The following is a 24,357-nucleotide window of genomic DNA, read 5'->3' as shown; positions in this document are numbered from 1 at the left end:
CCTAATAATCCTGCGTTCGCCCCTGGGTTTTCATCTCAAAATTACGGGAGCTCTGAAGGTAATGTTTGCTCTGAACCTCATTTAATTTGATCTGAAATCTAATATCATAATAATTAATCATTACAGAAGTTGCTACAACTGTAAATTCTAATTCAGAGGCAAACACCGAGGAACACTACATTCGTGACTCGTGCAGACAGTAGAAATATGAAAGGAGCCTCACGTCACCAGCATAGTGTGAATCATGTGATCCCCGCCCTCCTCAATGCGGCATAACTCCCGTCCCATCCCCCAGGTCGCGTCATGTGACCTGCCACAGCTACGCTGCCAGCGGCGTCCATGTTGAGTGTGGGTAGCATATCCCAAATAATCACATTATCAGGAGAACATGTGCATTAATTATAATACTAAAACAAAAAAATGTAACGTCAAAACAACCAAAGTCTCGACGTATATGAAATATGAGAAGGAAATATAACGCTTTACAAAACAATATTAAATGAGCCCGTGTTTGTCAAAACATTATTAAAACTAGAAATGGTAAAATAATTTGACACCATTTTGAGGAAGTTTACCAATACCACGGTAACAGGGTATTCCCTGGATAATGGCGACAGGGCGGCTTCAGTGAGTGTCAGTGACGTCACGGGGCCGGACTTTAGACTGGAGAAGGAACGAGTGTCTGATGCTGAGCAGTCATCTTCAAGGTACGGGGATTATAGAATAAATGAGAATATAATGGTGCTTGGTAGTGAGAGAACCTGGGGTTAGCGCACCGACACGTATTGCAGGGTTTATGGTATATATGGTAATATCACCGGACGTATATGTAGGTAATAGGTCCATATATGTGTAGTGGGTGTGAATTGTATAGGATACAATTGCGTACAATATTGTGTGGCTCAGGTTCTCTGTGGGATACACTGAATCCCAGAATATCGTTTGTTTTGTATATTGTAAATCGTGCAAGTTCAGCCATATATTGACTATGGAAATGGTGCTATAAAGGACCTGACAACAGGATGGATTGTTCATACAATTGATACTGGATACAATGACAATTCCAATGCCAGAGTTACGTGGTGGCATATCGTCATGTCTTCTGTTTGTGTTTTGGTTTTTTTACCTACTGTGCACATTTCGTTTGATTTTCTTTGTGGTAGATGGATAGGACTGCAAGGGTCAGTGATAATACAGTATAAGTGGAAGTCTTTCACCTGAGTGCTGTTCTATCCCCCCACGAAGCTGCTGCTGTTGTCATTTATGGATGATTCAGATGTAGTGTAGTAATCTGTAAAATATCAACTAAATGCTGCTTGTTGCATTTTTTTAAAATTTATTTTGTAAGGGCTTGTATTTGCTGGAGCTTTTTCATGAACTGGGCTGAGGTGGGTTCCTGTTTGAATGCACAGAAAAATAATCATAATTCATGAGGATGAAGTATAGGTCTACAGTAAATGGGAGTGTTCTTAGAGAATACTGAATGAAATATGAACACACCATTATGTATCTTTTTGTAAATGGTCAATCTAGTGTCCACTACCAACTCTCTTCTGTGGCATGGACTTGTTATAAAGTAGGGATCAGTGATTCCCTATTTGCAGGGAAATGTCGCACAGGGCTCCAAAATGCCACTATGTTGTAGCTAAAATATGTAGTGCTTAATCGTTGCATTGTTATTTTCTGGGCCTTATATTTGTTGAACATTGAAATGCAAATAAATGCCATTATAAAATATAGAGTATAGACTGCTCTTAACATGCATTTTAAGGCATCTCTGTGCAGTGGACGACAGAGACATGAAAGAACATGCACTTTACAAGCCTGTTAGTGATAGATACATTTTTCACAGTGATATATAAGATTTCTATATACACATAGTATAGAAACATGTATGCATTGCATAAAGGATCTAATTAACTCACACCTACGTGCTGTTATTGCGCTTTCAGCTGCTAATGTCTGAGAAATACATTGAAAATAGGTTGAATTGCTTTGTAGCTAAAGGCTGTAAAGGCTGCCGGTACATTGGATTGTATCTGAAAAAGCCCCATACATCAGAAATACATGTAAAATGTGTAAAGTACATGGCTCTAAAGTTAGTTTTCATGTATTTTACCCATTTGTCCTTCCTCATATTTATGAAAGGGCCTTTTAGTTATAAATGATTCCAGGTAGACGGAGCTTCATATATAATTTATTTACAAGGTACAATGACACCAGTGTATGTTTCTCTCATTGTTCTTTTTCCGAGTGCTGCTTTGTAAATTTGTGAACCATTTCAAAGACAGGTCACTGTAGCTGTAACATGGACTGATTATTCTTTATTTAGGTCAAAGTATACTTATACACTTTTGTGAGCTGGTTAAAGGTATGCTATAGCCAAAATGTAAAAAATTGACACGCAGAAATGCATGCATGTTCTAATATAATGAGTCACTTGGTGAGTGTTCAGGTGTTATTTAAGCCATGTAGTGCCCTGGCATTCTTCGACCACTCTCATGCATTTTTGTAAATGATTGATTACTGACGCTTTGTAACAACAAATGCCACTTTGGCAAGATTGGGCATGAACGAACAGTTGGGGCCTGGTGTCTTATTCACTAAAAATAATAACTTGCTGCTGTCCATTGATGTTTGTTGTACTGATGGAGCTGGGATATGAGGGCAAATCTGTGGCATCAGCGGCTAGAGGTTATGGAGGAGGATGTACAGGGTGGCCCCTCCAGAACAGCCTCTCTAGTATTCTGCACTGCTTGCAGCATGAGTTGGTATGCATTGATGGGAGAGCGTGCAATAGGAAGTGGAGCGGACTGAGTTGCAGGTAATAATGTCTGGGATCTGTCACTGCATGAGATAGGAAGAAGGGTAATGCAGATTTAATGGAGCACTATATATCTCATTGATCATTATTTACATATGTGTTATGTTGGAACATGCGATATGTCATTTTTGTTTCAATATATATGTGCAGGATGAATATGTATATATTTTGGATATTATAAATATTAAGGTGCAGATTGACCACATACATCTTAAAGAGGGTAGTTTGAATATGAGGTAGACTGGAATTCATGTATGGGAAGTGAGTTTGTATGTGAAATAGACATATGATACGTTGTCTGGTCTTTCATGGAAGTAGTAAGGGGTCTTTTCCATGCATGGCAGATGCGGATTATGACCGAAGAGGAGGTATATCGGTATAGGGAAGGAGAAAGACAAATGGAGTTATAGGAATTCAAGCTTCCATCATAGAGATAAGGATTCTCTGTGTTTTGTACTGGAACAATGACATCTTAAGGCAGGCCAACCAAATATGATAAGGTTTATAGGTTTTTTAAACATGCTGGTTGGTATTGGGTCTGTATATGGAATGCATGTGCTTTTGAAGTATTAATATGTGTGCTGAACTCTTGTTTGCAGGCTTTTATCTCTAGTCGGCTTAGGCACCTAGATTCACAAGGGTTGAGAGGTTTGCTATACATCAACTTGCATAGAGATTTAATTGTATGTAAGTCTACAGGTGTGGAGAATTTGTTAGGTGGGTACACTTTTGGATGTACTGGTGTGGGGTTAGGTACGATTTGTCAACGCTGAACCTGTCGACATCCAGAGTGCCAACACCAAAATGTCGACGAGTTCAGATGTGGTTAAAATAGCGACATTGTGACCGTTGACAGGTAGTAAAGTTGACATTCAAATGCCAATGCCACCGCCAGCACAGTACAGTAAAAATAAAGCGTTGACATAAATAATAAATATTAATAAATAATAATAAAAAGTATGCCCTGCCCCAAGCAGCTTAACCCTAATGCTGCCAGCCTAGGCTGGTGCTGGCAAGATCAGGGGGACAAAGCATGGGGTCCTCTCCGATTTTACTAGTACCAGCACAAGGCTTTGTCGCGGCTGGTGGCGCTATAGCAGGGGGACCCACAGTGTGCGGTCCCCCTGCCAATATGACAACCAATGCCAGTATGACGGACTTATTTAGTTATGTATAACACTCTTTGTGCCTTTTTCATATATTCATATTATATACATATTATATCTGTCACAACATTATAACCACCTGCCTAATATTGTGTAGGTCCCTCTTGTGCCGCCAAAACAGACCCATCGAGGCATGGACTCCACATTTGCTCTAGGTCTTATATATGTGCTCCTTTTTGAGCCAAACTCGTTTTATGTCCATAGTACTCTTTTCTACTCATCAAACGTCTAATGACTGTTGTTTTGCCCATTGTGAAAAAAAAAAAATTTCCCCGCCTGCCACTTTCAGTTATAGCTTTTTCTTTGCAACTCTGCCTATAAGCCCAGCTTCCCAGACTCGTCTTTTTACTGTTGCAGAAAACCACTCGGGACCTATAAGGTGTCTTGCTTCTCAAACTGCAGACTGATGTACATCTGGTGCATCTGTGCCTTTTGTTTCTTTTTCTGTCTTGGTTAGTTCCAGTTTGCCTTTTCCTCTCAAGACAGTCGAGGACCTCTGTATGAAATCTTCAGTTTCTTGGCAATCTGATGCACAGAATAACCTTCATTTATCAAAACTACAATAGACTGATGTGTTGCTTGAGAAAGCTGTTTTGTTTTTTTCTATTTTCGAAACCAGAACTAGGGCATTATAGTAATTGCTGCTAAAATTGCGGTATTTCAATCATATCTAAATTATAAATCAGTTGTTTCAAGCAGTAAGTCTTTTGTGACTTAGTAATCTCGTAACCAGATTTTTAGATCAATTTAAGTTTAAAATATATAATAAATGCTTTCAAAAACAATGATTTTTTTTTTTTGTGTGATTCCAAACTATTGCATGTTTGTGTATGTATGTGTGTGTGTGTGTGTGTGTGTGTACGTATGTATGCATATACATGAGTTTGATTCCTTATCTGTGTGGAGCTTGTATGTTCTCCCTGTGTTTGCGTGGTTTTCCTCCCACACTCCAAAAATATACTGGTAGGTTGATTGGCTGCTATCTAAATTGACCCTAGTGTGTGTGTGTGTGTGTGTGTGTGTGTATATGTTAGGGAATTTAGACTGTAAGCTCCAATGGGGCAGGGACTGGTGTGAGTGAGTTCTCTGTACAGCGCTGTGGAATTAGTGGCACTATATAAATAACTGATGATGATGATGATAGTTGCATAGCTTTCCCTTCCCCAAGACTAGTACAGCAATGGGGATCCCCAGCATTTATAAAATACATCTCCCACACTAATTTTGTCTTGGGGATCTTTGCTCAAGAGCCGCAGAAGAGAAGGGATCCAACACAGTGATTGTAATGTGGCAGATTTCTGTTTGGGTAGTTGTGGTACTAATGTTAGGAATCTATTTTTTAATGAACATACCTGCATATGACAGAAATACTTTATGTAGGAATACCGCAGAATCCTGGGTTATGTTTTTACCAAAAGCTGCAGATTACAACCCCAACAGTAAACTATTCTCACACTGCTAATTTTGTAGCAGCCAGATAAATGCCAGAGTGGATCTGCATTACTGCTAATACCGAATTAGCATGGGCTTTTGCCAATGTGGCAAATGCTCCTGTAGAAAAAGACAAACACAAGGTTTTTTTTTGGTGTTTGTTTGTTTTTTGTTTTTTTTTTGGGTGGGGGGGTTGTGTGAGATTATCAGATTGTGATTTGTTCTGTAGATTGCTCTATCTGATGTTACTGATTTTTGCTGTGGGCAAAGTAACTTGACCAGAGGAAAGTGGTCTGACTGTAGCCGTCTTATCCTTTCCTGAGCTAACACTACATATTAGTTGCTATTTTTCTTGGTAAAGGTTTAACTCAAGTTTTCGAACAAACTTGTGTTGGTAGAATGTTCCGATAAATGATCGTACATAGATTCTAGCCAATAATTATTTTAATTTGAAATGAAAATTGCCATTTAAATTGTAAATATTTTGGGATTGAAAATTAGAGTAATTGTGAGAATTTAAACTTATGGAAAAAGCTTAAACGTTACAAAGATTAATTTTGAGCCAAACATTTATGGCTAATCCTAAAGTATGAACGGACAACAGTTATTTATTATACTAAATAACTGTAGATACTTTCATGTCTTAAGCTGGGTACACACTACAGGGTTTTTGTCCAATAATCAGCTCAACCAGCCGACATACGACCGCTCGTTCAAAAGTCAGGTCAGTGTGTGTAGTGACACGATGGTCGAAAGTCTTCCTAAATGGATGATTGTCGCCTCATTTGGTTGATCGTACTGTTCAATATTTTCGTTTCAATCTCCTTTCCGTTGTGTAGTGTGTATAAATTTCCGACCAATCCACGACAATCCTCCGATACTTCCTCGACCTGGGGGGCGTGTGTATGTAAATTTGTGATGCCTGTACCAGTCCCACGTGGTGCGGTATCCGCACATCACTGACTTGTGTTTTGTATAGATGTGTATTGCACCTGTCTGGTTGCAGACCATTACACTTGTATAAAGCACATGTGTTATTACCCTTTGCATCTATATTGGGAGCCTAGTCATATTTACCCTTTATAAACTTATACCTTTACAAACTATTCAACTTGTAAAGTCATATTAACCTTTATTAACTAATATTTGTAAAATACCTAGAATAAACCACACAGTGTTCATGCAACAGTTTTATTGCAGGAAAATTTTTTTTTTTTAGTGCAGAATATGACAAGTGAAAAAAATAGTATTACACTTTAAAGGTGTTACTGGTTTGTGGCAGAACAGTTGCAAACAGCATACACATTTCAAAAATTTCTCAAGGTTTTTAATTTTGTTCTTGATGTCGCTTGGGTTTCTATTCCCTTTTAATTTCTTTACCTACGAAACAAGGAAATAAAAAATGTTTACCATTAAACTTCTATATCTGTAATTTATATCCAACACCAGAAATACTCTCATTTTCTCACCTTGCACACTGTTTGAGATCAGTTTATGTTGTGGTCCCTGTGGCGCAATCGCAATAATAGCGGGCTTAGCCTCCATATATTCTGGAAAACAGGTGCCATTTTGGTTAATTATAACGGTACAGGTATTTGACCAAAGCATTTAGCTGTCTATACATGTTCACTGAAATACCTTCGTTTATAACTTCTTTCATATCTTGGGGTTCAACATCAATTTTTGGGGTGTTAACTATAGTTAAAGCTCTGCCCCTTTATGCTAATGTCTTTGGTATATCGTTACATGGGGCAGCACGGTGGCGTAGTGGTTAGCACTTCTGCCTTACAGCACTGGGGTCATGAGTTCAATTCCCGATCAAGGCCTTATCTGTGAGGAGTTTGTATGTTCTCCCCGTGTTTGCGTGGGTTTCCTCCGGGTGCTCCGGTTTCCTCCCACACTCCAAAAACATACTGGTAGGTTAATTGGCTGCTAACAAATTGACCCTAGTCTGTCTGTGTGTTAGGAAATTTAGACTGTAAGCTCCAATGGGGCAGGGACTGATGTGAATGAGTTCTCTGTACAGTGCTGCGGAATTAGTGGCGCTATATAAATAAATGGTGATGATGATGATACATGCCCCGCAAATGATGCTTCAGTGTGTACGAATTAAAATTATTGCTCACGACAACATGGCTGTAAAAAGTCCCTAACGGGACGGCCGCTCTTCCCTTTATCGTCTAAAACAAGGCTAGTGTGTATGCAGTCCATTGACCGAGCGATCGGACCATCGATCGGATGTAAATTCGATCGGCATAAAAAGTTGGTGGAAAATTCTGTAGTGTGTACCCAGCTTTACCTGCATCAACAGACCACTTGGCACTTCTATATCCTGTCTTTCGGTTCCCCTCTATATGCTTCTTCCACATTGTAGATTTTTAAAGTATTTTTATTTTTAAAATCCACATTTTTATTTTTCTAAATTTAAATATACTGTGATGCAACAAACAATAATACTAGTCTATGAGAAGATATAAGCACATCTCTGACTCTCAATTTAATAATTATAAATATGTTGACAAATAAGGTTCTTATTGCAAAAAATCATTAACAATAGGGTAAGCTATGTATAAAAGTTTTCAATAAAGAAAACTATTTGGACAAAGGTTAAGGAAGAATTTAGTAGTAATAGGGTAAGCACTGTGTACACACGTAAGAAGAATAGAGCATACCACTAATTGTCCAGATGTTGGCTGGGCTTAACGGAAACCTCAAAAGGCGTGGGGCTCACATGAATGTGGGTGGAGTTTTGAACAAAATATATTGTTTGTTGTTTTTTAAACTCATTTCAAATAGAGTGAAATTCTCTTGAATATTCTAACTTGAAATGACTGAGTACAATCCCTCTCCCAACAACTAGCAGAGAAAGCTGGGGTCCAGTGTTTAGAACCTCTGCTGTGTCACATTTGTCCTACCGACTCCTCTACAGTTAATTCATACTTGCCTACCTTTGGCAAGTTGTATCCGGGAGAGGGGTGTGTCTAGAGGACGCGATTCACCGTGAATCGCTGCATTTTAGCCCCACAATTGCGGGATGCTGGAGATTTGCCAGCTCTCCCGGGAGTCTGTGAGACCGACCCGAATTTCGGGAGTCTCTCAGACATTTCGGGAGAGTTGGCAAGTATAAGTTAATTCTGTCAGAGGAGGCAGGAAAATTTAGCATTCTCAGAATCCCAGTGCTCTCCTGTATTGAAAGCTCACAGTGGGTGAACATTTTCTGCCTCCTCTTGTTTTAAGTAATGTTCCATTTCCATGTCATGGATATTTTACTGTAAATGTTTATTACACATTCTGAAATGTGTATAAATATATAACTGCTAGCTCTTGTGTAAATGATTAATGACCCCTTTTGTGTAAATATTTCATTCTTTACTAAGGCACTACAATGTTCTATTGAGCTGTATATAAAAGTACTCTTGGTACCTATGTACCAGATATTTCCTTAAAGTGTTTATCCACCAATACTATGGGACTTCTACCATTTACTCTGTTAGCAGGCATTCCCATATACCTGAGAACTCTGCTGATCACCTTCGGCACAGCTTGATTCTCTCTAGCTTCTCGTAATTGAAAGCCTTACGGGGAGACTGATTTTGACCAAATCTCTTAATGTACTAATAGTAAATCTCCCTTTTTTTTTTCACAGTAGTATTTCCTCTTTTGCCTCTCACAAGGCACTGTGAGGTCTGGAGTCCCTTTGCTTTCAATGTGGCTTGAGATCAGTACCTGCTCAGCAAATCACAATGTAATGATTGCTTGTGATTGGCTGAGCTTTTGTTGTTAATTTCTAAAGGCAATGCATTTTATTTACTTTCATAAAGATTGGGGTAATGTTCCAAGCAATGCACTTTGAAAATATCCAGACTAGTACACATCTTTTAATAGCGGCACTTCATGTGTTTGTATGATTGCCTTACTAGTAATAAATGTGAGTGTTTAATTGTAAGCCATTATTCAGATAATTACTTTCTGTTTATCTGACAACTCAGCTGCTGAAATGTGATGTCTCCATAGGCCCAGGAGCAATCTGGCCTGCTCTATCATATCCATTTTTGAGAAGTCACATTACTCTCAAGTGATACTTATTTTTGCCCACAAAGCCTCCAGGGCTCATGTAGAATTTGAACAGCCCTTGCTAAAAGTGAAACAATTTTAGGTGTCAAACGTCTATTTTTAACTGTACTTGTCCTTGAGGTCTGAAACAATACTCAACCAATTGGTTCTCTAGGAACTAGTGAAATCCCTGGTTCATGAGGCACAGAGTGAGGTACACTTATTTCTCATGAATATTGGCTCAGTAGACTGGCTTGAAAGAGATGACTAAGCATGTTTCATTAATATGCTAAAAGAGGATACCTTTCCTAAGTCTGTCTCATTTAAAATTGTTTTCAAGCCATCAGTGTTCTTTGAGAACCTTTTGCCCCCTGATGCTAATCCTTTCACTGTATCAGTAATATCGTTGCCATGTTTGCCCATTTTACAGGTGTTAGACATATATATATTATAATTGGCAGCCATATTTTGTATCCCCTCGACCAAATTGGGACCAATATGGTCTGACAGTACCAACTACTCTCCATAAAGCTTATCGGCTGGTGTAGTTCATAATAAAGTAACACTATTGTAGTCACTAAATGATCCTGCTATGACATAAAATTGTTGTGTCCTAAGCAAGTAATACAAATGACAACTAAAATATACAGTGGCCTCTCTTTATACTGACACCATAGCATTGCTGTCAAAGTATAAAGAGAGTAGCATGAAAGGGAATTAATATCTGTTCTTACACATTTGTGTAGAGCCGGCGGTAGTGAATAGGGAGGGTGTTTGGAATATCTAATTTAAGGGTTTGCATGTAGTTCGACACCAATTTAAAATGGTTCCATTGAGTTAATACACTTTTGCCTTTAGCAAAATCAGATTTGTTTGTGCATTCCTAAAGTTCTTTTATTGGTAATTGCTATGCCTCCCTCCAAGAGGTCCATCTTAGCAGTCAGGCTATACAGGCAGGGAGAGTGGAATGCTTGAAATTCCAGCTCCGTTTATGATTTACAGTGTTCCAGCTGATAGTCTTTGTCAACCAAAAGAGCTGTTACCTTACCTGCAGTATGCCTAGTGCAGTGATGGACAACATTGTACACTTGGGGACACACAGGGACTGCATGGTGCAGACTTCTAACCTCCACATTACCATTTATCTCAGTAATAATCGTCATCAGCTTTCTTTATACCGCCACAAATTCCACAGCGCTGTACAGAGAACTCACTGACATTAGTATAAATTAAGATACTTATCTGTAATTTACAATGATGGCTGATATAAGTGTTTAAAGTATATAACAAACAAATCTGACTATAAAGCAGATAATGCTTTTGCCTCCTGCAGGTGTTTGACTACTGCCCATTAGAGGTCTACTAATCCTGGCAGGTTGATCACAGGTAAAAAGGTATTTGCAGCAAGAAAAAAAATAAGAGTCCCATAATTATAAAATGTTGCGTAATACTATATAACTGCAGAGATGTCCACCTAAAGAAAATATTTAGTGTCCTCACACAAGCTGCAAAATACCTGGTTTTTTTTTGGGGGGGTTAGGTGAAGACATACAGGTAGGTGGTTATTGCATAGATAAATAGGCTCTAAACTTATTACCATTCTTTAACAGGCTCTTGTCTTCACTGACTTCACATTTAGTCATTGTTTTGTTCATGGCACAACAAACACAAAAGACACGTCTGCCTTGTTTTCCTCAAGATTCCAGGATATGTAAAAGGTTAGAAAATGAGTTGAAGATTTGCACCATTTTCCGTCGCAGAAAATGTTCCCAACACACACTCACAGCAGGGCAAGTATGAGAATGGTGCCATAGGAATCCATTTGTCCATTTTATCCAGTTATGTTTTTCACAGTAGGCTTTCATGCATTGTGTTCTACGGTTTGTTTTTATTTATCAAAAAATTGCTTTTGCTCGTTTGTCATAAAATAGTATTTGATAGGCTTGAAGGGGTCCTGTGTGAATTGACACTTTATTCACTCTAGGGCCTGGGTTTCATATTTGCCTCAATAATGGCTCTTTCATCAAAGAATCTGTGTATGTGGAGACCCTCAATGCACATGCATTCCATGAGTCCGGTGATTGATGTCACTTTTGGGTGTGTACAAAAGTTCATGCTGGCAAAATTAGGAAACCTTTTTATTTTTAGAGGTGATATTTAATAATTGTAGGCAAAATAGGCTTTTGCCATTGCCCACAAAATACCTCAAGATATGTTGTTAATTTGTATGTTTTCCGTGACGAAAAGTAAAATGGGAAATATAAAACACTAGCTTTTTAAGACCTATTTTTCTCAAAAGGGACTATTTAATATAATATATACATATATTGGTTGAAGTGTAGGTGTATACAATGGTATAAACACTAACAACCAATATCCCACCACAGGATTAAGTTCGGCGCTAATAGGGATTGACTAATAAACAATAATAAATTATAATCCAAAACGTATTATAGATAAACATAAAAATAAATAAAAAGCCAAAGAGTTATAAATAACACATATACTACATTAATAATACATTCAAGTATCAAAATGAGTCAAATAATTATGATAATAAAGGTAATAACATTGATTCTTATGAAAATACTATAGGTAGTCAACTCCCCTGCTGCTCATTAAGGGTCTATTGATACCCTGAAAGTACAGAAATATAGAAAATAATGGCGCTGGTGGAGTAATGACCTCCCAAGTAAACTAGTATAGATATTGCATTCAAATATAGGTTTAATATACCACATATAGCAAATGTAGAAACATATAAAAACAAATCACACAGTCAAAGTAATACAATTCCCCCTATAATACGTATTCGGTGAATGATGGATGTTATACATCCATTTTTCACTGAATCCGGATGGTATTATAAAACATGAACAGTCCAATGAAAAAGACATATAAGACCTCGTCCCAATGATAGGGGATAAAGGCAATACTCCTGGTGACATAGAAATAAACAGTTCCTATGAAGCAAATCGCAATAATGGATTGAAGCTGGCCCGCACAGTAGGTGTGACTAATATTCCTCCGGCAGAAAGAAATAGTAAATTATGGCTCCTTACCAGGTTGTAGAATGTCCTGGATCCTTGGGTCATGAGTTTGATTCCCGACCATGGCCTTATCTGTGTGGAGTTTGTATGTTCTCCCCGTGTTTGCATGGGTTTCCTCCGGGTGATCCGTTTTTCTCCCACACTCCAAAAACATGCTAGTAGGTTAATTGGCTGCTAACAAATTGACCCTAGTCTCCCTCTCTCTGTCTGTGTATGTTAGGGAATTTAGACTGTAAGCTCCAATGGGTCAGGGACTGATGTGAGTTCTCTGTACAGCGCTGCAGAATTAGTGACGCTATATAAATAGCTGATGATGATGATGACCCTCCAAGGGGGGAAAAAGTCTTGATAAGCGAGAAGGTGCGGACTTCACCGCTGATGTAAACTGATTGTACTCACTTCTCTATTTTGTGAAGACTTCTTGTCGGCCATGTATCCAGACAGGTGCACCTGCTACTCCTGTCGGTCGGAACTCTGTGTAGTAGAAGAGGTTCCTACTTTAAACGGGATCCTGGCTCCACTGCAGATCGATATCCAGACACTAGTGCCACAACTAGGTGATAACTTATTATATAAGCCACTTGAAGGTGACCCAAGTCTGGGATTCCAAAGTGAGATGAGAAATCTTCTTGATGTCAAACTAATGGAGGGGGTGATATCCAGGGAGGAGTTTTTGTTTTTATACATGGAGCACCCTGTTATCCCTGTTTTTATCACCTCTCCAAAATTTGCAAATCCTTAACACCCCCTGGTAGACCTATTATTTCGGGTGTGGGTTCCTTGACTTCTAATTTATCTTCTTTAGTTGATTATTATTTACAGAAACACGTTCTCCATCTGAAGTCCCATATTCGGTACACTCTTCATATCCTAACTCTACTAGATACGGTTAAGTGGTGTGATGACTATGAGTTTTTAACATTAGATGTACAAGCCTTATACACAAACATCCCCCATGAAGGTGGGAAAGAAGCGGTTAAGTCCTTCATTAAGATGGATACAGATATCTCGGATGGCAAACGTGACTTTATTATAGAAGCAATTTTATTTATTCTATCTCACAATTATTTTTTATTTGAGGGGTGTGTTTTTATTTACAGATTCTAGGAACGGCCATGGGGACCAGGTTCTTCCCGAGTTTTGCTAACTTATACATGGGTAAATTTGAAAATGAATACATCTGGAATGGTCCATTTGGAGCGAACCTGGTCCTGTATGGTCATTTCATTGATGATCATTTTATTATTTGGAAAGGTGGTGAGATATTAGCACTGGAATTTGTTTCTTTTCTTAACTGCAATTTATATAAATTAAAGTTTACACACACTTTCAATATAAATCAGGTTAACTTCTTGGATATCACCTTCTCCCATGTTGGAGAGAAAATAGTGAGTTCCAACATTAATAAACCGGTTGACGCGTGTAATTTTTTACACTTTGCAAGCAACCACCATTATCCGTGAAAAAAGAATATCCCTAAGAGCCAGGTAGGCTGACTAAGACGCAACTGTTCAGATGATACTGATTTTCAAAGACAGATGAAGGGGACGTTGGAGAAATTTAGAGATTGGGGATACCCAAACAAAATTCTTGAAGAAGCAGAGGCATTTGCATCCTCTAGTCCACGTCTACTCTCTTATCATATACAATGGTATGCCTTGCCGCTTCTTTTCCTGCTGCTTCATTGTACAGCTACAAACCCCATTCACTTATATTCCCACCACTTCTAAATTTCCACTTTGACCAGTGTGTGTGTGTGTGTGTGTGTGTATACCTACATATATATACACACACACACACACACATTATATATGTGTGTATATATCGCCGGTTCACAGGTTGTTCTTCCTTGGACCACTTTTGATAGGTACTGCATACAGGGAATACACCACCTGTCATTTTCAAAGATGCTCTGACCCAGTCTTATAGCCATCACAATTTGGTCCTTGGATAAGTCGCTCAGATTTTTACTGCTTCCAACACATCAATTTCAAGAATGGACTGTTTACTTGCTGCCTAATATATCCCACCCCTTCACAGGTGCCATTGTTCACTCCACTTGTAAGTGGTTTTAATGTTATGGCTGACTGTTGTGTGTATCTATCTCCTCTATCTAACCATCAACTACAGACAGTGGCGGACCAATATTCATGTGCATTCAACTATCAAGTCACTAGGTACTAGTGACATCACTGAAATTGCATTGGTAATGTTGCAGCCCACAAAATGGCTGCATAATTGGGGGCTGCAACATTACCAATTTAAAATTATATTGGCGTTGGGTGCACTTTAAATAAAAATGTACCTTAAATCTCAGTTTCTGCACTGTGATATCTTAACAAATGTAAGAAATTTGAGGTGTACTAGTATAATGTCTGCACCATGCTCTCTTTTAACATTGTCAATATTGTAACTAGTGTATATCTACTTGGTGACACATTTTAGCTTTTATAAGTAGATGAATGAAGTTTAAAGAGAACTTATACAGAATTAAGTATAAGTATTTTATATGTCTGTTTGCCGACAAATTAAAAGTACTCTTATGTCTGAGAAATACTTTAATAAGATATTATTGTTTGTTATTCACAAAGTGTGTTTTTCAAAATTTGTCCCCAGAGGACAATGCTCAGTCTCAGTCTGTTGGTGATACACTTATTTATCCCCAAAAACTAAAATTAATTTATGGCAAATTGTGTGATTAAAAATAAATACTTTTTAGCATCTTGCAATCTAATGTAGTCTATTTATATAAATGAATACTAATAGAAAATGAAATAAAGTTAACTTAGGTTAGCTTTGTAAATGGGGCATAGCTTACTTTTAACATGCCAAATTGAAAGGTGCCATAAAACATTTAAATAGGGCAATTTAGTTGGTTGCACAGTTGGTGTTGTGATTTTGTAAGTTCGGCATTAAATAAACATTGCATATGTGAAGTATACATTTTAATATAGAATACCCCATCACATTTTTATTATTCTTTAACAAATGGTAATAACTTTAGTGTTCTATCACATAGCCTATATCTGTAAATGTTCCAGAAAAATGAGAGAATGGTTTAACTCCTCCTATATATTAAGAGAAAACACAAGTAAAATGTTTTGGTTTTGGTTTTTATAATGAACCCTCCCCAACTAGCAGAACGGTAGTATACTATTCCTCATACTACTAGTGGAGTCTGCACTTAATGCTCCTCAATGTCCAGCAGCAAGGATAAGATTGAAGTTAAATGGGGTATCCTATAAGTCCTGAGCAGCAGGGTACCAGATGTGGGAGCCCTGTGGTTCTTCTAGTTGGGAGTTGGGTGTTCATTAAAAAAAAAAGTATAATTTGATTGGAGTTCTCTTTTTAAAAATTAAACTTGAATGTTTTGATTATTTTTTTTGTTACTGTTTTCATTTTGCTTTATATTGATTTATCTATTTTTTAGGTTAAGCATCAGACTAATCAAGAAAGATGGGGGAACTCTTCCGAAGTGAGGAGATGACTCTAGCGCAGCTTTTCCTCCAATCTGAAGCTGCCTACTGCTGTGTCAGCGAACTGGGAGAGCTGGGAAAAGTGCAATTCCGAGATGTAAGTTTACTGCATAAATGGCACCAACTCGGTGAAGTACATCAGTACTGAGGGTTTAGATTTTCTTAAAAAAACCAAAAAAAAAAACCCCCATCTATTCTCTGATTTCGATTATAGTTGCATCGGTGACATACTTCTAAACTATGAAGACGTTTTATTTTTATTTTTTTTAAGGTGAGGTATTCACTTTTTCATTTTGTCCCCATAAGCAGTAGGGAACAGAGATATTTGGTTATATTTTACCGATAGTAAGTTGCAAGTCACTGTATAAAAAGTATAAAACTGAGATCACCTGTTACCTAGAAACTCATCCCAAGTTTTTTTTTTTCTATTTACTAAACAGGAGGTGGGCAGCACTCCTTGTCCTTTTAAGGGTTTTTTGTTTGTTTTTTAAAACTTTATTTAATTTCTCTTCTGCAAGCTGAGGGGTAGCCAAATGGGGCAGGGAATTGCTGCAAGTATTCAGGTGAGTCCCATTACATGATGCAGGAATACAAAGCTGCACTATGAACCTTCCTTCATCAGCTTGTCACTCCAGCTGTCTGTAGCTCCAACAGACCTCTGTACAAGCTGCCTTTTCTGTTACTTCAGCCTTCCTCAGCATCTGTCACAGCCTCCCATCTGCAGCTGACGAGTTGCAAAGGACACGGTAGCACCAGCCGCTTGTCACTGACTGCTGGCCCCCGCAGACCAGTTTTTTAAGGAGCTAGTGTCAGAGGGGTTGTGCAGGTCCAGAGAAAAGTTTTCATAAGTCAATGCTTTGAAGCTCTTTATACCTTCTCTCAGGGTGGCATTGAGTTGTGGAAATTCTCCCCAGCACGTTTATTGCTGGTCTTTCAACTATCAAAGATGACCACAATTCCTTTCACGGACACCGCTTCCTTCAAGGACCCCTCATTTAAGAGGCTGGTGGGCTTACACGGTGGCATTGGTACCAGTTCTCTCCATGCTTATAGTGCACTCGATCAGTGCAGTTGACCTCTCTAGAGCTGTGTATTACCAGCCCACCACATGGCCGTCCCTACATCATGTAATTTGTATTTTTTTTAAATAATGTAGAGATCATTTATCTGAAAAAATGACTTGCTTGTCATTAATCTTTTGTTATGCACACTTAATTATAATAATCTTTTGAACTATAGAGAAATTGGTATATGGATACTGTCACGATCCAGCACTCACCTGAGCCTGGGTGCCATGTGTGTGACCAAGGCTTAATCAAAAACAATCCCCAACACTGACTGTTTGTCCAACACACTAACTTTGCCTTACCAAATATGCCACCGCCAAGGTTTTTTGTTAAGAGCTGACACTCTTAATCAGGAAGCCTTGGTATCTCCCTTTTAAGTAATCGATCACAATTTACTTTCATCAGCGTTATCATAAACCAAATGATCGCCTCTGTTTCAGCTATGTAGCATTCTAAAACCAGGCTAAGTCTGACGTGATTTTGCAAGAACATGGAGACATGAACTTAAAGTGTAATTTAATATAGAAAATAAATCCACAAGGTTTAGAATGTTAAACAATGACATACAAAGATAAGATTCATGATCAAATAAACAGTAATAAACAATAGAAATGGTAAACTTGTGAGTGATCAGTTTCTGTCTGGTGGGAGAACAAGAATAGTAATGGGACACTTTTCAATATGAAATTGACTCATAAAAGTGAACAACTCTGTTAGATCTGCAAAACATTTTAGACATGCTGCAGGTACCCCCGTGACTTGAAAGGTGTTTGAAAAGATGTTATAAAAAACATCACAGTGAAAGGGGGTTTCACTGTGATGTTTTTTATAACATCTTTTCAAACACCTTTCAAGTCACGGTTTATTTACACTAGCCTTAATTTTTACCAGAATGTCCTACAAAGATATTATCTCCAAACAGGTCATATTCATTTAATTATCAGACATGACTCCTGTAAGTATAACATTTTAAGAAAATGACATTTACCTGTGTCCTTACTTCCCTTCATTTAAACTTATTCCAGCTGCTCTGTCACCCAGTTGAGATGTCCTGAAATATCGCATAATCACCAAAAATGTTTGGGGTCTCTTTGTTTTTTGCTACTAATGATAGTAAAATAACCTTAAAGAGAGATTTTATATATGCTCTTAAATGATAAAAAAAAAAAAGCTCATCTGGCAAGATACTATTTTTTTCTACGTAATATTCTGTGGATTGCTATAATTTTTTTCATCTAGCTGCATGAATTTGTTCTGCTTATTGGAAATCAAACTCCCTGATCATTATTGGCTCATAATTGAATGAGACTTTGACTTTTCAGTGCTACGACATCAACACGCTGTTGTAAGGATCATTCAAGACATCAGAGAGAGATGTATATCTATTATTCATATAGGTGCACCTATATGGTTTTGAGGTCTCTCTTTAATATATTTTAGATAATATTTAGATTCTACTATTGAATGATATAGAGTAGTGGTATCACCTTTTTGGTGAGATGTTATATGTGTTTATATCAATAAATTGCATTTTGAATATCCACAGTGCTCAAATTGTTTATTGTGACTTGAGATACCATTGCATTTTTTTGTTCTTCTATTTGATGGTTTTGAGGCTGCAGACCTCGTGCATTGGTCACATATTTAGCGCCAAGGGAGTTTTGTTTTTTATTGTGATTGTCGGCGGGATCGCCGAAAATCCCGCGGTCCGCGCACGATTACCGTTATTACGGTAATCGTGCGCGGAAAAACAGTTAATACGGTAATTTACTCGCTGGATTTCAGCTCGCAGCTCCCTGAGCCGTGAGCAGAAATCCAGCTAGATTTTACCGTATTAACTTTAATAGTTTTTACGCCGCGGAACTTTTTAAGAATTGAATATGCCCCAATGACTTCTGCCAAAAATTGCTATTGGGCACGAGATAAAATCATTTAGTCTCTCCCTACTCTGTTTTAAACCACAATTCATCTGAGCCACACCAAGCTAATACTATAAATTAATCCACAAACACATATTTGCAGTTTTATGTGACTAGTAATTAGCTTGCATATGACAGGTATCATGGACATTTTTGGCATTGGGTGTTTGAAACCATAACTAATGTCTGCAAAAAGATGCCGCTTGGTTACTTGTTTATTACTCGGGACATTGAAAAGAAGTCAAACAATATACTATGCCTCAATTGGAAGAATGTATCTTAACTCATATTGATGCCAGGTAATGGATTATTTATTAGTATAGTTTAAAGAAAGTCCACATTCATATCTTTGTAGCAAATTCCCTCCCCTAACTAGCAATTGACAGGTGTCCAAGACTTTGTGATGTATTTGAAGGGCCTATTTGAGAGAGAGGCTTGTTGATGCCAGTCCATCAGTTTTTTTTGTGTGACTATTGTGTGTTGCTGGAACGGTTAGTGATGGTAAGGATAAGTGAAAACTGTGAATTATAAATTTTGGGGTTTACAGTTTTTCTTTTCATCTCCTGTTAATCTTTTATGTTATTTTTTATTTCCAAACTTTGTGACATACATTACAGATATTTGGTGTGTCTTAAATGCTCCTTTAAACATTAATAAATATATGCTTAGTGTTTTAATGGTATGCCGATAATCGGATACTAGTATGGAGATAATCGGAGACTAGTAATCTATGTATTTGATATTTTGCTGTATTTATCAACCTGGATATCTTATTTTTTTTCACTTAAAAACAATGGTCTTTTTCCAGTTAAATCCTGATGTCAACGTTTTCCAGAGAAAATTTGTCAACGAGGTCAGAAGATGTGAGGAGATGGACCGTAAATTGCGTAAGTTTTCACTTCCCAAACTACAAAATTATATTATCATTATCAGGCCATAGTTTAAATTATGCAATAATCTCTTACACCATTGATTCATCATAATTGAAGCATCATAACCAGTTCATGATACAATTTAGGGTGGTGATCCCTTAATTTCAAAACTATCTACCATTTAATGCACTATTTTTTGGGGTTGGTATGAAAAGATTTTTCTGCTGTGGTCTAGGAAAACAAGTGACACATTTAAAAAAAAAAAAAAAAAGTTATATAGAAATGGATGGGTTTTATCCAGATGGTGTCACACATGCACATTTTATCCAGCAGTTTGTAGCTCCAGCAGACCAATGCAGTATTTAGATCCAGCAGAGAAAACGGCTGAAACAAATAAGTGTTTCACAGTAATCTGTTATTTTAGCTGCTCCTGTCATTATAATAGGTAAATAGCTTCTCAGAAGCAGAGCTTTTGTAGACATTTTGCCTCACTATGGTGCCCATCCTGCCTCTAAGTTCATGTAGAGGGTTAGAGGTCAAGCATGCTACATGAAGATTTTTATCTTTGAAAGAGTAAGCGGCTTTAAGAGTGTTTCATTTCTTACAGGATTTGTGGAGAAGGAGATTAAGAAAGCAAGTATGCCAATTATCGATACAGGGGAGAACCCAGAAGTTCCCTTTCCTAGGGACATGATTGACCTTGAGGTGAGAATGAAAATTATTACTTTATCTATTTGAGTGACATATTAATGAAATAATATATTAAACTGAAATAAAATCCACAAAATCAAAACATATTAAAGCTGACAATTTGATACCTTTTATAAGGACTTTTTATACAGTCTTGTCTTTTGCTGGTTGGTGGCTTGTATTCGACTCTCCTAAAGTGGGCAGTACTGTCCTCTATACATGGACAATTAAAATTATACGGTTTCCCTGTGTGCTGCACTGAAAGCATTCTCTGAATCACTGAAAGCATTCTCTGAATATGATAGATTTACACTTTTTGTATTTGTTTGTGAGAACTACATAGGCAGTGACAAGACAAACTTCTGATTGCAAATGCCACAAACTAGTAGTTTATATTGACTAATTCTAAATTTAATGTATGCCGATTTCTCTCGCTAGAGACTTAAATTAACAACTTTATTTTCCCCTTGTTTTTTTTATAATGCATATTAAGGTATGAATGTATAAAAATATTCTAAATGATGTTGTTAGTAACTTTACCCTTAGTTGACATGTCATTGCTACTCTTCTCTTACTGTATAATTTTTATAATCCCTTTATTTTCGCACAGAGCTCTCCTGTCCATCATATTGAAGTCACTCAATACAGTACCTTGTGGTATAACCTAGTGACATTATTGGAGAAGGGCATGATCTCATGAGGGAGGAATGGTCATGTTTGTAAAAGACTAAATATCATAAGCAGCAGCATTTTACAATTGGGAACAAACATTAATAAAATGTCCCTAAATGTGTGATAATATACATTATTATTATTATTATTATTTTTATTTAATAATATTATTTGATAATTTTGGATCTCTCCAAGTTATATAACTGTTTTATCCGAGCACAGGCTGTATATGTGCATACCTCCCAATGGTCCCGATTTTGGAGGGACAAATAGATCGTGGACCATAAAAATGGGGCTTAACAACAAATTGGCTGGAGTTTTACCCAAATTTGTCCCTTTGTGGGTGGAGCTTGGACAAAACGGGGGGGGGGGGGGTGTTATTTTGTCCCGCGTACGGGATTCTAAATGTTGGGGGGGGGGTATGCATGTACATAGGAATCTCTCTTCATCCATCTAAATTTTGCTTTACCCCTTCATGACTAGACCAAATTACACATTTATGAAATTTGTATATTATACAGGATTAAAAATTATTATGAATACTATGAATAATTATTATTTAATATAGCTGATACAGACAGTGTATTGGCATCATCTGTGTATTCTATAAGGAAAAAGTTGCAGAAATAGGAAACCTTAGTTCCATTCTTTGTTCTTGTCACATAGTTTGTGCTCCCGACAAATATGCCCCAACGTTTGTTCTTTAACTTCTCTAGCCCTTTTAGGAATTTGAAATGAGTACTTTAATACAGGGTTAGTCTTATGTGGGAAATAAAGTGCATATATTTGAGTTAGAAGACCTATCTGCTTCTGGATAAATACTTCTGCATTATATACATGTTTAAAAAAACAACAACAAAGCAAAAAACGGTTATCCCTTTTAGGAAAGAGCAGGCGCTATTAGCAAATGGGTTTTGTTTGCTCCTATGTCCCAACTCTGCTGCCATGTCATTACCAAGGAATTGTAGGAAGAAGCAACCTGAGACCAAACATACCTCAGGCATAGTCTCTCTCCGGGGCAAAGAAAGCTTCTTTGTTTATTTTATTATCAGCACATACATATAGTCTTCTAACACAAGAACTTTCTGCCTGCATGGTTACCCTGGTAATGTCACTGAGGATTCCACATGATATTGATGTGTGTTACACAACACACAAATGGCGTTCTGCACAAAACATTGTCCATTGTTGATCTGACGCCAGAAGCCACTTCAAGCACTGCCTGTGTGTTGCATGCATGCTACTGGGTAAATGATAATATGTCATGCAGCGAAGCAGAAAATGTATGCAAGTTGGATGGACAATAAGGCACATGTCATTTCCACTTAAAACCACATTTGTGCATTTAAATGATCAAATAAGAATTCTAGCTTTAAGAAATCTGGTAACTAAAGTGGTAAATAAAGTTTTAAATTACTATTGAGCACTTGCCCTAATATCTACATTGGCAGCAGACATATTTTTTTTTATTTTTTTTTAATGCGCTTGAATGTGGAATCTGTGGATAGAGACCAGTGAAGTGTATAAATAAGTTATGTTAAATAGTACTTTAAGGATTTTTTTTGGAACACATGAGTTGCACAAGACCATTTATTGCTGAATTAAATAGTTCTCTGTGAGTTATCTAAACATAATATGTGAAGATTGTCATTTATTTCCACCATTCATCCCCAATCTCACGTTCTTCTTTTCTATGTTACTCTCTAGACCATAATGATTTAATGTCTCCCTAACCAACAGGCTAATTTTGAGAAGATTGAGAATGAGCTAAAAGAGATCAACACCAATCAGGAAGCTTTGAAGCGTAATTTTCTGGAGCTGACGGAGTTAAAATACATTCTACGGAAAACTCAACAGTTTTTTGATGAGGTCAGCGTTTCTTGGTCTCCTAATTTCAGAAATTGTCTGCATTGCACAGGGAAAAAGGGTTCATCTATTTCCTATATTTGAATTAAGTTTATTGGGGACATTTATTTCCCCCCAAAGAAATTCTAAATGAAATTAACTTGTGTACCTGATTTGAGTCCTTTGTAACTTCTGCTACTCCTATATTTATTTTGTCAGATAAGACAAAATTAAGCCGATACCCTTAATTAGTTAATAATAACGCACCAGGCAGAGGTTTGGAAAGAATCTTTTTTTTTTTTTTTTTTAATAACTATTTTTCACACCTAGCAATGGGATTTTATTCTGAAAAACTGTATTTTACCATACAATGCAATGTTGGATGTCCGATAAAATCTTGATTTGTTTGTGCTGTTGTGCAATGTTATCCGTTCTACCACTGTTTTCCTTTCTCTTGCTTGCTGCTTTCTATTTCTCCCTCTATTGCGTTGTTGCTTCATTCTGTTTCCCCACTTATTGTCTCATGACTCCTTCTCTATTGCTTCCTTCTGTTCTCTTTGTCTGCTTCATTCTGATTCTCCATTTCCTGCTGTCTGATTCCTCTGTTTCCTTCTCTCTGCCTGCTTCATTTTTCTCTTGCTACAGCACTACTTGCAATCTTCTATTTCTCTTGTTGTCGGCCTCCTGATCCCTTCTTAAAAAAAAAAAAAAAAGAATTTATTTTTTTTATTCCCATTGTTTGATTTGTATCTATCATGCTTGTATCATTTGTCACTTGATGACTGGCTTATGGATTTTTGTTTGTTTTTTAAGTCGGCGACATTTTAAAGCCTGTCCTTAGGATTAGTCCAGGTTTTTAACATATCTTTGCTTTGACATAACAAAGTTTAACCAATTTCTGAGCAAGAATTGCTATTCTTAGTTGTCATAGGGAGGTTTAAACATGGTGGGTGTGTGGTAACTTCATAAAATGTAAGGTAAGTGCAGACTGGACACCCACCAACCCTCCCCCTTTCTCTTTGGGCTGTGTAAGATTACCCAAATTCTGCTCAATTTTAGGTCAATGCTTTTTATTTGTGTAGCAGATCATGTCTGTAAAAAAAAAAAAAAAAATATGGTAAGGTTTACAACAGGCAGATTGCTGTTCTGATTGGTGCCAGTCTGGACCAATCAGACTAGGTTGTATTTCAAGGAAGAGGTTAATGGCATGCAGGTGGTATCCTAGATTCACAGATTATCATCCCACCCTTCCACTGCTTCATTGAGCTTTTGTGTGTAGCTTCCACGTACCC

At 37.4% G+C, this 24,357-nt stretch overlaps 1 protein-coding gene across 5 annotated transcripts in view; it reads left to right on the top strand.

Annotated features, from left to right (window-relative positions):
• Positions 1-376: 376 nt before the first annotated feature.
• Positions 377-24,357, top strand: part of ATP6V0A1 (ATPase H+ transporting V0 subunit a1) — a 59,619-nt gene continuing 35,638 nt past the window's right edge. Inside the window, exons 1-5 of one of the 5 annotated variants that reach the window (XM_075176907.1) lie at positions 377-707; positions 15,955-16,097; positions 19,795-19,873; positions 20,466-20,563; positions 22,961-23,089. In XM_075176907.1, the coding sequence (XP_075033008.1) occupies positions 15,981-16,097; positions 19,795-19,873; positions 20,466-20,563; positions 22,961-23,089 (423 nt within the window). In that variant the 5' untranslated portion in view covers positions 377-707; positions 15,955-15,980. The remainder of the gene's footprint in view (positions 708-15,954; positions 16,098-19,794; positions 19,874-20,465; positions 20,564-22,960; positions 23,090-24,357) is intronic. The other 4 variants (XM_075176903.1, XM_075176902.1, XM_075176905.1 and 1 more) reach the window with 4 other exon arrangements.

The sequence above is a fragment of the Mixophyes fleayi genome, chromosome 6, assembly GCF_038048845.1.
Source record: "Mixophyes fleayi isolate aMixFle1 chromosome 6, aMixFle1.hap1, whole genome shotgun sequence".
Lineage (NCBI taxonomy): Eukaryota > Metazoa > Chordata > Amphibia > Anura > Limnodynastidae > Mixophyes > Mixophyes fleayi.
This window is presented reverse-complemented; position numbering and strand designations above follow the sequence as displayed.